The following is a 17410-nucleotide window of genomic DNA, read 5'->3' on the forward strand; positions in this document are numbered from 1 at the left end:
CTTCGATTCGTCTAAATTTATTCTTTTTAATTATGTAAAAATAAATGTTGTATTTGTTTAAACATTCAATAAATTATTAAAAATGTAGTTACCGGTATGCTGATTCGAGGGTCGTCGCACGAGAAACTTAGGTAACTGGTAGTTACTTGGTCCCTCGTGCTACGAGCGCCCGTATTAGGCCTCTCGTCGCACAGAAAACTTAGGTAACTGCAGGGAATATATAAGAATTTTCATCTTTCTGGGCAAAAAATAGTAAAAATACATTAAATAATAAACTATAATTATTTAATAAGCTGCGAAAGTTGTCACTATAATTATTGTTTTTTACAAATATTTAATTTTATGGTTAAATTTATTTTAATTATACAATATTAGAGTCAAATATTGTATTAACTCAGAATATATTAAATAATAATATAAAATAAAATAAAATACATAAATAAAATTAAAAAAATAAATTAAATTAAATTAAAAAATAGTAAAAATATATTAAATAATTATATGAAATAAAATAAAAATAAATAAAAAAAATAATAAATAATAAAGTGTAATTATTTAATAAGATGCGAAAGTTATCATTATAATTATTGTTTTTTACAAATATTAAACTATATGATTGAATTTATTTTAATTATACAATATTAAAGTCAAATTATTGTAGGTAATGTAGTTCGCTGCTTTATTAACATTTATTTAAATAATTAACCTTCGCCGGACTGGATACTTTTTATATACACGGTTGACAAGATCCCACCCAGGGTGGGCCAAATGTTTTCTTCTTTGTATATTGCAATAAAAACTTAGAATCATTCAGTTTTTTTCCAAAATTGTTATATGTTACCAAATAATATATTTTATTAATGTTTTGTTGATTTTTTATTTGTTTAAACAATTTATTATTAATAATTTATAACTTTTTCAAATATACATACGACAGTAGAAGAATTTTATAAATTTGTTACCTTTTCTTCGTAGTTATTAATTCAAAGGTTATAAATAAAATAAAATGTATAATTCAATTTGCAACAACTATTATTATAAGTTGTTTAAACAAATAATTGTTGCTATTTATTAACATTCTTCATAATATTCCTAGAAAATTGCAATTTTTTCTAATTTTGCAACTTAACAAGCACAACATAATAACACAAAGATTTTATATCAATTTACTATTTAACCAATTGTTTAAACAAATAATTGTTGCTATTTATTAACTTTCTTTATAATGTTCCAAAAAAGTTGCAATTTTTTTCTAATTTTGCAACTTAACAAGCTCAACATACTAAACATGAAGATTTTATATGAATTTAGTATTCAAACGATTGTTTAAACAATTTATTGTTGTTATTTATTAACTTTCTTGTAGTGTACCTAGAAAGATGCAGTTTTTTCCTAATTTTGCAATTTATCAAACCGAATATAATATAGCCAGACAGATTTGACATAAATTTACTAATTTAACAATTGTTTAAACAATTGTTGAATTTACAATTTTACATCAAATCTATCTTTTATTATATTCGGCTTGATGAGTTGCAAAATTAGAAAAAAACGGCAACTTTCCAGGTGCCGTACAAAAAAAGTTAGTAAATAACAACAATAAATTGTTTAAACAATTGTTGAATTAATAATTTTACATCAAATCTATCTTTTATTATCTTCCGCTTGATAAATTGCAAAATTAGAAAAAAACTGCATCTTTGTGGGTGAGAACAAAAAAAGTTAATAAATAATAACAATAAATTGTTTAAACAAATGAAAAATGCAATATAATATTTTTTATATCTATTATTTGACATCATAAAACACTCACAGTGAAAAGTCTGCATGATTTCAAGTCTTTTTGTAAAATAGAATTAAAAAAATATCTGAATCATCCCGGTTATCTCCGTACATACATTGATAAAAGTTATAAATAATCAAGAAGAAATTTTTTTTAAAAATTTGTTTTTACATTTTTTGAAAGTTCTTAAGATTTTGTTCAGTGACTTAAAATTGCGATTCAATTAAGGCAAAACTTTAGAAGATATGGCAATTTCAATTTGTCTGGCCCACCCTGGGTGGGCATCTTGTCAAGCGAAGGTTAAAAACGATTTTAATTTTTTAAATAATTGAACTAAATTAATTATATATTAATCATGAAATAAACATATTACTGAACTTCATTTTCTTAATTTATTAATGCTTTTATGTTATTTATTAAAATTAATACTTAATTTTTCAATAATTGATAAATTATTATTTAGGTATAATTATATATATATATATATATATATATATATATATATATATATATATATATATAAATATATAGTATTGGAGTTTTTTATTTCATTATTTATTGTCATTATAAATTATTAATTGCACAAAAAACATTGTAATTTTAAAGAAATGTATAAGATTTTGCAGTTACTTGGTCCTTTAAAACACGGACCTCCTTTTTCGAGGCCTCGTCGCATAGAAAACTTAGGTAACTACAGTGCTCTGATAGCACTCTGTAGTTACCTAAGTTTTCCATGCGACGAGGGTTCGAAAAATGAGGTCCGTGTTTTGAGAAACTTAGGCACTGGTGCAGTTACCTAAGTTCTTCAAATCACGACCTACAAAATACGTCACAACACCCAAAGACACCCAAGTTTTTATAGCAGTTACCTAAGTTTCTCAAATTATCACTCATCAATTTTTGCAGTTACCGGTATTTTCAATTATTTATGCAAAAATTATTATTAATAATATTAACAATTTTTAAAAATAATTTGCATTAACAAGTGTATCTTTTTTCCACGATTCCAACGATATAAAAAACTCATTTTTCGATTTTTTTGCAGTTACCTAAGTTTTTAGAAAACACGGCAGAAATAACCTATAATATAGTCTTATTGATTGACATTGATGGAAATGTGAGTTATAATCTTGGTACTTATTGATTAGCTTCCACCTTCAACTTTACACATTTTTTTTTTACCTCTCTTTGAATAGTAATCGATTTTTTGTAATGTGTATATATATATGTTTCTTGTGAGGTATAATTTTGTGTTTGCACTTGACATTGGTGGGGGGGAGAAAAAATACTTGCTAAGATCAGGGACACTTGTTGGGTTAATTCCTACATTGAAAATTAATTTTTTTTTTTAGATTAACGATGTTCTTTTTTATAATTAATTCTTTATGTGCCTGAAGTTCTGAACGTTCAAATGAACGAAAAATTTGTTTATCACTGTTTTAACTTCAAATTTTATTATAAAATATTGGTTTCTGTATCCAAAAATACATGAATAATTTATTAAATTTTTAATAAACCTTTTTATTTTTATTAATGTAGTGATTTTTCAAAAATTTATTGACCAAAAAAAATTATTTTGTTCATTTGAACGTTCAGAATTTCATGTGTAAAAATCAAAATGTCCAGCGACCCTTAAAAATATTCGCTTTGAATTTTTTCTTTTTTTTTTGCCTTGAAAATATTTAAATCACTTTAAAATTTAAAATAAAATAGACACATTTTTTACAATTATTATTAGCACACAAATGTGTGAAAAAGTTTTGAAAATATATAAAAATAATTGAATTTTTCAAAATTAACAGGTTATATTTTTAGAATTAATTGAATTTTAGATAAAAATTTATAAATACTTCAATTTTAAACTAAAATTTTTTAAGAATAATTCAATTATCAAAGAATTTATTCAAAATTATAAAAATAATTAAGTTCTTTTTAAATAATAATAATTTGAATATTTTAAAACTCTTGAAAATATGTAATTTGAATTTTTCTGTATACAATGTTTGTTTAACATAATTTTCATTTGATCAAATTTTCATTCATCACAATTTTTTTTTTTTGAAATAGAATTCACATATTATAAAAGAGAAGAAAATTCAATAATGTCAGAGAAAAACACAAAATATAGCCTTCAAACTTAATTACTATTACAAATATATTAATCGACTTCAATTTATCTTAAGAATAATGAATTAATTTCATTGCGTGATTTAAAATAATTTCATGGCGTCAATCAATTTAATAATTAACTATTATTCAATAAATTAAATAAACGCGTATTTATGGAATTGAGAATTCGATAAAATTAGAAAAGAAAAATATTTAATTAAACAGAATACCTATAATAATATTAATTAAATATGAATATTATTAATATGTAATATAATATTTATTTCAAAGAAAATAACAAATGAACTGAATATCTATATTATTAATTTTATTACTGAATAATTAACAATTTACAATATGAAATAGATAGTTATTGTTCGAAAAGAATCCAATCAAGTTTCAATATTAAATTTAATTAAATTTTATAAATTCATTCGTTGCATAAGCATGTTACAAATAAATACAAAATTTTTTATAGATTTATTTAAAATGACTTGTGTTAGCAATACAATAAAAATTCAGCTCAAAAATAATTATGACACATGAAATTCCATATACATAATGAAAATTCTAACAAATGATTTTTAGAACATAGTATTACGATAAAAATGGTTTTATAAAAATTATATTTTTAATACTAATAATCTATTATTGTGCTCTATGAATTTGAAAAATATAGTATTAGAAAAATAAAGAAATCGTATTTTGACAGTTATTGAGAATATTTAAAATTTTCAGACATTTGGTCCCTTGGTGTCATTCTTTATATGCTGGTATGTGGTCAAGCGCCATTTCAGGAAGCGAATGACAGCGAAACTTTGACGATGATTATGGATTGCAAGTATTCGATACCATCGCATGTTTCCGAAGGTTGTAAAAAGCTTATTGCCCGAATGCTTGTGAGAGAACCGGAAGGGCGAGCAACTCTTGAGGAAATTGCTTCTGATCCATGGCTGTCAATTGGCTCAGATGCTGATCCTATTGAATCGTTACCGCTTATTTCGCGACAACAAGTTTCTGAGGAGCATCACAATTTTATAATAACCAAAATGGTCAACGGCAATATTGCAACCAAAGAAGAAATTACCGAGTGAGTTAGAAATTTTATTTTCAAAATCAGTAATAATTTTTGTTTTTTTTTTTTTTTTTAATAAATTTTTAATTACTTTATGAATTTTGAATTTATTATTCAATATAAATTTTGAATCATTGTTCTGTAAATTTTTAATTTTAAAATTGTGGAAAAATTGATTTATCTAATATATATATACTTTATCTATTTCTCTAAATAATTATGATATAAATTTTCTACTACTTTTTTTTGGCAATTTCATGCATACGAGAGAGAATATTTGCTTTAAAAATAACGTTCAAACATTTTTTTAATTAAAAACATGTTTTAATTGCTTTCGAGGTTTTCATGGTCGCAATAATAAATATAACATAACTCAATTACTTATTTCATTTTTTTAAATTCATTCAAAATAAATACCAACAATAATTGAAGTTACAAAACAATTTAAATATAAATTTAAATCAATTTTCAAAATAATTGTGCAGTTTTTCTCTGAATAAACTTAAATATTATTAAATTGCAAGATAATTCTATTTTATAATAAATTAAATTTACATAGTAATTAAAATCAAAATAACTAAATTTATAAAGTAATTAAATTTTTAAATAAATTAATCATATTTTATATGAATTAATAGTGAAAATTATTTAAAATCTTTTTTTTTAATTTTGCAAAACTAATTTTTCCCTTGACCTAATGTATTTAATTGATTTTTTTTTATGTAATCAAATTGTTGTTTAACAAAATTTGCGTTTTACCAAATTTTCATTACTTTTTTTTTCGTCATTTAATCAAACTGTTATTTCATAGAATTTTCAGTTGATCAAATTTTCCTTTAATCGATTTTCCTTACGACCCAATTTTCATGTAACCAAATTGTGATTTGATGTTTTTATCGATTTTTATTATGTCATGGAAATTGTATTACTAATTTTCTGACAATGATGAAATTTTGAAATAAAAAAAATTTGTAGAGACCAAATTTTTTTATTTTTTTATAAAATCATTTTTACAAAAATCAGTAAAATATTGAATTTTATTTCGTCAAATTTTTTAATGAACATCCCATTTGATTTTTCATGAAATATTTAATTTGAGAATAATTCATTGTGTTTATCGTTTCACTGGTTTCTCATATTACTCTCATGTACATATATGTACATGAGTTGAGAGAGTGTTATCTCTGTTTTATTAACTCTCCTGTCTTTCAGCGCCCTCGACAAGAACGAGTACAACCATATAACGGCCACTTATTTTTTGTTGGCTGAGAGAAAATTGCGAGCTCATCGACAGGAACAAGTCCAGAAAACGCGGCCCGAGTTATTGAACGTTTCTGGGAGGTATGTCGAAAGTGATTGATTCTTTTTGTTTCAATTTTTATGACACGATGCACTAATTCCACTTGTTATCGGTTATTTGTTCACTATGAATAGCAAACAAAATATATGACTAGAATTATTTGTTTTCTATAATTAAAATATATTGTAAAAAATTTAATTCAATTTTTTTTTTTATTGCAAGGATTAATTTAAATTCCTTTCTTTTTTCGTTGATTTACTTCTTTTTGTGGAGCTTTAATGATAATTTTAAATTTCAGTCATCTTGATGATCTTTCGACTGATGATTTTAACGTTAATCAAAATTCGTTGAGTAACGTTAATCAATCATTACTTAGTGTACCTCGCACTCCAGGAGATTTGCCACAGGTATTTATAAAATTTCAGGCCTCGGATTATACGACTTTTTCGAATTATCTTAATAAAATGTGACTTTTTTGACTTTTTTTTACATTTTTTTAAAAAAAATTTTTAAACAAAATATGTTTTTTTTAGTATACAATGCAGATCTTTTTTTTTCAATTATTTAACAAATTTTTAACTCATATTATTCACTAAATTAATTGTTTTTAATAATTTTAATGAAATTCTTTACAAATTCAATTATCATAAACTATTTTTCAATTACAATTTTTATGAAATTTAGTAATTGTTTATAATTTTTAGAAAAATTATCAAATAAAATTATCAAAAATTTTTAATTCAAAATCACTTGAAATTTAATTATTTGCAAAAATTTCAATTATTTTTAATGATTTTTATAATATTCTTCGAAAATTCAACTATCTGAAATCATTTTTCACTTAAAAAGTTTTCAAATTATTGTATTTTTGTCTGCAATTTCTAAAAAATATTTTAATAACAGAAATCATCAAAAATTTTAATTTAAAAAATCACTTGAATTTTAATTAATTTCAAAAATCTAAATTGTAATTCTTTGAAAATTCAATTACTTTTAGAAAATGTTATCCAAAATTATTTGATAAATTATTTTTAGTTCTGTAAAATTTAATTATTGTTTGAAAATTAACAAAATCTTTTGAAATTCAATTATTTTTAAAAATTTCAACTTTAACTCTTCCAAAAATTATTATTATTTAAAAATCTGTAAAACTTGATTAAGTATTGCCTGAAATTTTTTTTGACCATCAAAACTAAAAACTGTGACAAAATTTTTATTCGAATAAATTGCTTAAGGCCAGGTCCATTTTGTGTCAGCTGTTTCATTGAAACTTCAAAGGAACAGCTGACTTGACTTGGACCTGGCCTTAAATCAAACTTGAAGAAATTATAAAAAAAAGTTCTATTTTATTAAAATTTGAAAAATTTGTCTTACAATTAGTTCGATTCTAAAATATTCGAAACAAAATTTTTTTTGATAATATTTTTAAAGAATTATTCTCATTACAAAATTAATAAAATGAATTTAATATTTAATAATATTAATTATTTAAAGTAAAATATTCATGGCGCATGATTATCCCATGAAAATCATTAGCTAGAATTTTCATTTGTATAAATTTTATTTGACAGAATTTCTTTTTAGACAAATTTTCATTTTCTGAATTAGTATTTGGAGTTAATTTCTTTGAAAATAAAATTTTATTTAACATAATTTTTAGGTACTGAATTTTTATTTTAACAAATTTTTTTTTATACAACTTTAAATTTAAAAGAATTATAATTTCATCCAATTTTAATTCATCAAAATTCTCATTTAACAGAATTTTCATTATTCGAATTATTTAATGTCAGAATTTTTAATTTATCGAGTTTATCATTAAACAATTCGAATTAGAAAAATTTTGTTGAATGAGAATTCTGATAAATTAAAATTGGGTTAAATTATAATTCTTTCGTTGAATAAAAAGAAATTCGTTAAAATAAAAATTATGTTAAATAAAAATGCGGTTCCTAAAAATTAAGTTTAAATAAAATTTCGTTTACAAAGAATGTAACTCAAATGCTAATTTGAAAAATGAAAAGTCATCTATAAAAGAAATTTATACAAATGAAAATTTTAGTTAATTTTGATGGGATATTCATGCGCTTCAAATATTCATTAAGCAATTAAATTTTGTTAAAATAAAAAAAATCGCCTTTTTTTGGAATATAAATCGATTAAAATGACTTTTTTTGTGCCATAAAGTCGATCCGAGGTCTGTAAAATTATTTCCCTCTTTTTTGCGCAATTTTTTCTTAACTATTTTTTTTTTTTTATTAATTTTTCAACAGAATCTTCGTACGCGCAAATGTAGTATAGTACAAGAGGAAGACGATGAAGACGATGTGTCTTCATGCTCCGGTAGGGATGATCACGGAAGTAATTCAACATTGAATTCATTTAATCGACGTGGTTCGCGTTCAGAGGGGAAACTTTCGCACATATTACAAGAAAGATTAGCTCAGCTTCCTGAGAAACATAATGCTCTTAAGACTGTTGTTCATCACGCTCACGAGACTTCGGCATTCCGTGACGAAAGTATTAAGTCAAATAAAACTAAGGACAAAATGTTATCAACATTAGATCAAAAAATTCATCTAGATAGTAATGTAATCAGTAGTAACAAGAATGTAGAAAAATCGCCAATAATGATAAAAAGTAATCAAGTGGTGAATGTAAGTCCAAAAAATAAAATGAACACTGCATTAAGTACACATGTTGATAATACAATGAAAAGAACAATAGAAACACAAGAAACAAGGCCAAAATCAATGAACGATCATCATAATTTAAAGACAAGTCCAATACCAGCTAATAAATGGAAAATGGGATCTCAACATCGAGCATTTCTTTCTCAAGATGAAACGAATATATCAAAGGCGGATAATATTCATCAAGAGACAATGACTACGATACTTACAGATTCATCGACTGTACCATCACCATTACGTACAATAACTGCAATAACTGATAATCAAGTTCTATCACCTAAATATAAAACAATGCCATCTCCAATTAATACAAAAATCAATACCAAAAGTAGTAATCAACCATCGCAAATTACGTTGAAAGAAATATTGGAGGATGGCGATGCTGTCACAACAACGGGAACAACTAGTTTAGATAGTAGTACCTCGAAATCACGAGTTGTCAGAAAAACGGGATACGAGCAAAGGCGTAGTAAATTTCATAAAACAAGAACAACATCGTGTTCGAGTTCAGATGCAAGTGACGATGACAGTGAAAGTAGGAAAAAACGTGCGCAAAAACTTAGTGGTTCGGGAAAACCATTGCCACCGAGGCGCGATAGTCATGATGATTCGAGTGATTCACAAGATCCTGGTGGAAGTGGAGGAAGTGGTGGTGGCGGAGGTGGTGGACTTGGAAATGGTGAAAGAACACGTGAAACACCATCAACTGAACCAACTGGTAATGATAATGGTAGCGGTAGGGGAAATACAACGACGACGACAACAACAACAACGTCAACAACAAGTGGAACGCATCGATGCTCGGATAATCAGGGCGCTGTCTTTGGTCGTAGACATCGAGCTGGCCGACGAAGAGCTGGCGAGACACGGCTACGTGAGAGTCAATCATTGAATCGTATCACTGAAGTTCAAGAAGCTGAAGCACCTTATCACAGTCATTCGCATACACCACGAAATATTGGTTTTACTCAAAGCGTTGTCATGAGTCAACCGCCACGTATTGTGACAATGTCGCCGACAATTCCACAAACCTTTACCACTGTACAAAAGGCAAAATATTTTGGTGCAAGACTCTTGCAAGGTTGGTCATTGGGAAATAATAAAACGTCTTCGGAAAAAATGCAAGGATTAGGTGAGTTTTCTTTTTTTTTTTTTAATTATAGAATTAACAGGGTGTTCAGCGGATATAGAAATCCTTGAATTTAATTTTAAACTTGAATTTGATAACAAAATGCATTAAATTATTAAATTTTTCTAAAAAAAAAAATATTTATTGAGGGTGAAAATAATTTCTTATCACAATTGGATACGGAACTAACAAATTTGGTTTGTTGCAATAAAAATATTCATTCATTAAACTTTTTTGAAAATTCCTAAAATTTATTTATTTCTAGGTACAAACGGAACAAAGATCTCGATTTTTTACAATAAATTCTAATCTTTTTAAAATTCGAAAATTTTTTCGATTTTTTTTTCAACTTTTTATTATTAAAAATTTTTATTTTCAAAACGATTTTTTACATCAAATTTTTATTATTTTTTTTTTTGCGATTCTTAATGAGACAAAAGTTTTGAACATTCAAATGAACGAAATATTTTTTTCAATCTATAAATTATTAAAAATTATAATGGCAATGTAAAATAAAACTGTAAATTACACAATTATTAAATTAACCTTCAAAACTTTTGGCTCATGATTCATAAAATTTATATAAATTTAATTTTTTTGTAAATCCTAAAATTTATTTATTTAGTATTACAAACTGACTTAAAATTCTCAATTTTCCTGACAAATACTCCTTTCATTTTGTAAATTTCTAAAATTCCCAATTTTTCTGTCTAAAGTTTTTCTTATATTTCCTTAAAATAAAAAAATTTTAATTAATTAATAATTAATTTTAATTAATTTGTTCTTTAAAATTTATTTTGCAAATTGGCGTGTTTTTTTTCTTTCTCAATGGTTTTCCTTTAATTTTCTCAATCTTTTTAATTTTTTCATCAAATTCTTCTTTTATTTTAAAATTTCTTAAAATTTATTTATCATTTAATTTTTTAATTCTTAAACTGTTAAATGCAAGATATTTTGTTTAAGCAATTTTAAAAATATATAAAATTTTTTAATAATAATCAATTTTCTATTATTAATAATTAAAATAAAGTCGGGGAAATGGTTTCTTTATGCATTTTACTTGCAAATTATTCATTTTATATTTATTGAGAAAAACTAAAAAACAAAACTTTGTTTATTATAAATAAGAAATATTTTCACACAGTTTCAACGCCGAAAGTGAAATTTAAAAATTGAATTTTTATATAATAATATCATATATCTAATATTTGTTGTTTCGATTTAGCTAAAATTCAGTTTCTCTGGTTCAATTTTTGTGTTAAAAGTCGTAGAAAATTTATTCTTTTCAGTCTGTTTACGGAAAAATTTCAAAATATATTTAAAATTCCTTCTATTGTTTTTATATTAATAATTAAAAATAAAAGTAAATATAATATTTATAATTATTATTTATAATTATAATTATTTTCTACAAGAATCAGGATTGCCAAAAGTCAGGAGAAATTTTTTTGCCAGGGAAATTGGAAAAAATTTACAAAAAATGTTAATTATATATTTTCTGTTACGTCACGAAGCGGACGGAAAAATCTTTTCAGTCTATGATAAAAACAAAATTTGTTTTAGACAATCAAGCTGAAATCAAAAAAATAAATAAATAAAAACGTTTCCAATTTTTAAGAAATAATAATAAATTAAGAATTTTCACAATGAAAATTTCCAAATTATTGGATCGTAATTTATTTTTGATTTAAAAATTTGTTATGATTAATAAATTCTGAATTATTTATTAACTTATATTAAATTACGATTGATTGGAATTGAAAAATCAAATTTATTTATAATACTAAATAAATTTAAATATATACGTGATTTGAAAAACAATACAATTGAATTGCCAACAGGAATCACAGGAAACAAAAGCAGTGAGAAGCAGGAAAAACGAGAGACAACATCAGTGAAAGAGGAAGTTGATTGTAATAAAGAGAAACGTTTTGAGCGAAACGGAAGCGTTCCACAGCAGCCCATTGATTCTCGAGGTACATCCGTGCACAAAACTGATTGCAAAAGTAAACGAATGAAACTACTCAGTCGATATTTTGCTGTACACAAAAAGCTTTGCGTTCCTTTGCCGGGTCTATTTAATAAAGGAAGACTGTATAAAGCCAGATCATGTGGTAGCATTACACGTGACAAGGTAAATCCACCATCGCCAAAATCAATGCTTCTTTGTACCACAGTTGACGATAAATGGAAAGAACAACAAAGACAATGGTTCGAAGCTAAAAATCATCAACAACATCGTGGCAGTGATGGTGATATTAATCAGAATTTAGGACTTTCACATCTCGTTCAAGATAGAATTGTTGGTAAAAATTGTACTGGAATTCCCGCCGTCTGTCACATTCATTTAAGTGATGCTTCCAAGTGCTGTAGTCTTTGTTAGTCAGCAAAAAAAAAAAAAATTCACTTCTTGAAAATAAGACAACTCCAAATTTCAATTGCCATAGACTTTAAAAATCTTGGAGTTTAATTCTCGTAAGTGATTTTTCGTAAAAAAGAAAAAAAAAAAAAAAAAGTGTGAAAAAAATTTTCTCCGCCGATAGATTTCAATCATATAATATATATATATATATATAAATTCGCTCCACATGACTGAGCGAAAAAAAAAAATATTAAAAGCCTCGAATTTAATTTAGGGTAATGGCTAAACGATCCGTTTAAATAGACGATCGAACAATTGACTGAATCATTTTACATTTTTTTTTTTTTTTTTTGGGAATTTTTCCGCTTACTTTCTTTCTATTTTTATTTTGGTTGAAGAGAAATCTTTTGATTACTCTGTCAGCCGAACTATTTTTTTTTTTTTTATTTCACACACTCTGTTCGTTAGATCAGAGTTTTTGGCATTATAATGATAGTGATTTATAACTATTATTATTATTGTCAGAGAGCCACGATTATATCGTTGATTTATTTATTTCTTCGTAATAATGAAGGAAAAAAGAAATGGTATAATATTTCGGTGTATACCATTTTGTCACGATCGCTCCGTGGGATATGTATCTAGTCCGTGTGAACAAACCTGTATTAAATGTTGCAGAGTTTATTATATTATTATTAATAATAATAATAATGATAATAATAATATGATTAATAATAGATGCAGAATGTAGGAATATATTATATATATATTATTTTATTATATTTTTTTTTTATTATTACACATCATCTAATGATAACAATAGACCAGTTTCAATTAATTATTATTGTTTCGTGAAACTAAAACAAAATTTCTATTTAAGAGAAAATTTTGTTTCTAAACATTTTTTTAACGATCTCATTTTTTTCTTTTTTATTGGCATAATTTTTTTTTCGTATTTTATATTTAAGAAAATAGTTTTGTTCGGTTCGCAAAGTAAAAAAAAAAAAAAAAAAAAAAAAAGTTTTCACGCTTCAAATCCCCGTGCCTTGAAATATTATTTCTTTCTTTTCTTTTCTCTTATATCTCTTTTTTTAAAACGACGATGACACCTCGCAAGGACATTTAATGTAATGTGTATATGTGTCTAATTTTCTCAATTGTCTTTGGTTTCGAGTTCGAAAAAAAAGAAAAAAAAATTGATTAATAAAAGTAGTTGTAAAACAAATAAAAGTAAAAAAAAAAAAAAAATGTACACCGGCCACGGAAAAAAAACCGCAAGTAATATTATTATTAACTGAAGAAAGAGAAAGCACGCTGGTGCGCGCATAACGACAAAAGAGAATTAGTAATTAAATTATATCGTATTTGATAATTTGTTCACATTGCTCGGTTGAAAAAAAAAAAAATCTTCACTGGTGACGAGTAATTTTCCCTCAAGTTATAATTTTTTTTAATTAATTAATACGTTACAAAAATGACTATAGATATTTATTAATTATTGATATTTTATAATTTATATCGGCTCGAGTTGATTGTATTTGAATCTCAAGAGAATTTTTTTTTTTTTTTATATCTATTTTATAACATTTTTTTTTCTCATTAAAAATGTGAATAAAATTGATAATTTAATGATTGTAATTAAAATGTTTTTAAATATATATTTAAGAGCTATATAATTTAAGGAAAAATTTTCAAATTATCTGAAAATTTGATATTTTTTTTCGCTTTTTTGGAGCGACATTGTTAGTTCAATTTAAAAAAAAAAAATCACCAGTGGAGGTTTAATCTTCATGAAAGAAAAAAAAAACCAATGCCATCATCGTTGTTACCTGATAAAAACAACTTTTTAATTTTTGTTTTTCTTTTTTGAATTATATAACAGTTCTCCCGTAAAACATTTTTAAAAAATTAATTATACGTAGGTATATATATATATATATTTGTAGAATATCAAAGACATTGATTAATTTAACAAATATAATAATAACGACTGATCCCACGGATTGGATCGAGTGCACAAGAAATTAAGCTTTGATTCGGTCTTTGGAAGGCTTTTTTCTCAATATATACAAAGTTTCAAAAACTTTGTGCCAAGTTTTTTAATTTTTAATTGAAACATGAATTAAATATTTAAAAAACAAAATCTATGAGAATCTGTGTAAAATAGAGAATTATTAAAGAAAAATTTGTTATAATTGTTTCTGTAATATTTATCCGTTCTGAAAAAAAAATTCATATTTTCAGTTCATTGCTATTTTTTTATAATATCAAAAGTTTATTAATTAGTTACAAAAAATTACAATTTTTGAATAGATTATAAATAAATGCATGTTTCTATTATTTCAGATTGTTTTTTTTTTTAATTTGTTTTTGCAATAAAATTTGATGCAATGAATTAAAAATTCAAGATCCTATTGAATTAATTGTTGCAATATTGTTATTTCTATTCATAGAATTCGTTGAAATGAATTTTAATCAATAAAATATTGAAATTTATATACATATATATGACTTAGAGAATAAAAAATATTTTTTAAGGCAATCATTTATTTATTGACTAGAGTTTAATAAAGTTCTAAGATAATAAAAGTTTTGGGCATTAAACTCTTATGAATAACGCAGTTTTAAATAAATATATAAAACGTTGGCATTAAAGTTTATTCTAATTTTGAACTTTCAATGACCGAACAAAATATATAATAATTTTTAATTAGGTTTCATATATAAAATAAAAAAAAATTGAGCGTTAATTTTAGTGGATAAAAAAAATAATTTTTTCACTTTTTTTTATCGGTAAATATATATATATATTTCAAACGATATATTTCATATCCCTTGCATGGTCCAAGGATGTTTATATGTACCTAAGTCGACTGTACGATTCTTTGTACATGTATTACCCGAGCCAGACGTTTATATATAAGTAATACAACATTTATTTATTATAAAAATACAGAGAGAAGGTATTTTCTCACTCTTTATTATTATTTTTTTTTTAATAAGCTTTTTTCAATCTTTTTACCTTTTTTTTTTCTTCACAATAGGCACAATATTTGGAAAAAAATTAAAATACTATTTTTATAGTTTCTTTAAATAATTTTTTTTTATCTGTAAACATTTTTTCTTTACAAGACACATCTACCCTTAAACGCACAACTTTTTATACACTGCACAAAAAAAAATTAATTTTTATATATATATATATATATATATATATATACGTTTACAATAAAAAATATTTAATTCACGAAAAAATTCTTTTTTTCTTATTTTCCATGCCAAAATATTATATCCTTTAATTATTTGTAAATATAATAATAATAAGTTTTCTCGGTTTTATTTTTATTTTTAAACTTTTGTAGTTTTTCCATCTAGTAATTTTAAAAATAATTTTTTCATGATATTTTTGATAAATATTTTTTACACATATTTATTTAGAATATAATGAGAAAATTATTTTAAAATAATAATTTTTAATTTTATAAAAATAACATAAGATCAACAAAAATTTAAACAAGAATATTTTTTCGTGAATTAAAATTTAAATTATGATTTCGTATGAATTATATACATAATAAATAAAATGAGATTGCTCAAAAACGTCTTTTAAAATTATAATTTACAAAAAAAAGCGATAAAAGTTAGTCTTGATTTTAAAATTTGAATAGAATTATGTAAAAACTTTTTCAATGTCGTAAATTAACTTTCGTTCATATTGAAGTGTAAACAAATTAAAATAATATTTTTGAAATTAAATAATTAAAATTTTACTATGAAATTATATATTATTATTTTGGAATAGGACAAAATACATGTTATGCGTCTAAGGGTTTTCTTTTTAAACAGTATTTATTTTCGGCACAATTAAAATTAATTAGTCTGAAAAGTTGATTTTGTCAAAGTATTACAATAATATTAAAATAAAATTCTTTATATTCGTCAACTAAATATAAAAATTTAACACAAAACAATATTAATAGTTTACTCTTGAAAATCCTTTTCTAAATACAGTAAATATTGTAAAAATAGAATTTATAAAACAAAAAATCTATGAAAAACTTGATATTACAAAGTACTTCAAATTTTCTTGAAATTTTTATTGTCAATCATCTAATTGTAAGTGTGGCCTAATTTAACTTTATACTGGAAGTACACTGAACAAAATATGGTGCCATAATTATATCCCAAATAATTGTGATCATTATTTTTTGGTTTTTATTCAAATTTTCTATTGTATTCATTTTTATTATTATTTTCCTTATTTTTTTAAAAATTTTTTTTTCTATTTATTTATATTTAGAATCATTTGCACAAAGTAGCAACAATTTTGTATATGACCGCGTTACTGACATATATATATATATATAATTATAAAATGTATTGTACCCCAAAAACAAAAAGCGAGAAAAAAAATTTGATAGAAAATATCAAAAAAAAAAAAAAGAAAAAAAAACGAATCAATCACAACTAAGACCAAAAAAAATTAAATGGTCATCGAATTGTTATCTGTGATTGATTTTGAATTCGCAAGGGACTTTACAATTATTAAAAAGTATTTCTTGGGTGATGAGGAACAACAAATATTATTGTTATTTGTAGAAAACTTGCAGCTAACGAGCCAAAAAGCCTTGCAATTCCTGCGTTGAATTTGCGTTTCTTGACTTATGTATTAAAACCAAGTGGTTCGTCTAATATGAAATACTGCTTGCCGGCAAGTATATATAAATATTTAAATATATAAATAAATATTTAAAATTGATGAGCAGTTAATTTTTTTTAGCTGATATATTGTTTCTTCTTCTTTTTTTATAGTCGGGGAAAAAAAAATTGAACACACAGTAAATCCAATTTTTATGTTTTTTAATTATTTATAATATTCACTATTTATTAATATGTATTTTAATTTAACTATTAGTTTATATTTTTAATTCAAATGAATTTAAAATTTGTGTGTTCAAT

General features: G+C 23.8%; 1 protein-coding gene across 2 annotated transcripts in view; it reads left to right on the forward strand.

Annotated features, from left to right (window-relative positions):
* Positions 1 to 15249, forward strand: part of LOC127280778 (SNF-related serine/threonine-protein kinase-like) — a 43550-nt gene extending 28301 nt beyond the window's left edge. For both annotated transcript variants that reach the window (XM_051304033.1, XM_051304035.1), the window contains 5 exons: positions 4631 to 4982; positions 6180 to 6308; positions 6566 to 6674; positions 8541 to 10092; positions 11931 to 15249. In XM_051304033.1, coding sequence (XP_051159990.1) covers positions 4631 to 4982; positions 6180 to 6308; positions 6566 to 6674; positions 8541 to 10092; positions 11931 to 12472 — 2684 coding nt within the window. In that variant the 3' untranslated portion in view covers positions 12473 to 15249. The remainder of the gene's footprint in view (positions 1 to 4630; positions 4983 to 6179; positions 6309 to 6565; positions 6675 to 8540; positions 10093 to 11930) is intronic.
* The last annotated feature ends 2161 nt before the right edge of the window (positions 15250 to 17410 follow it).

Source organism: Leptopilina boulardi, unplaced genomic scaffold (genome assembly GCF_019393585.1).
Source record: "Leptopilina boulardi isolate dan_hultmark-lab unplaced genomic scaffold, ZJU_Lbou_2.1 LbouV2_25, whole genome shotgun sequence".
Classification (NCBI taxonomy): Eukaryota; Metazoa; Arthropoda; class Insecta; order Hymenoptera; family Figitidae; genus Leptopilina; species Leptopilina boulardi.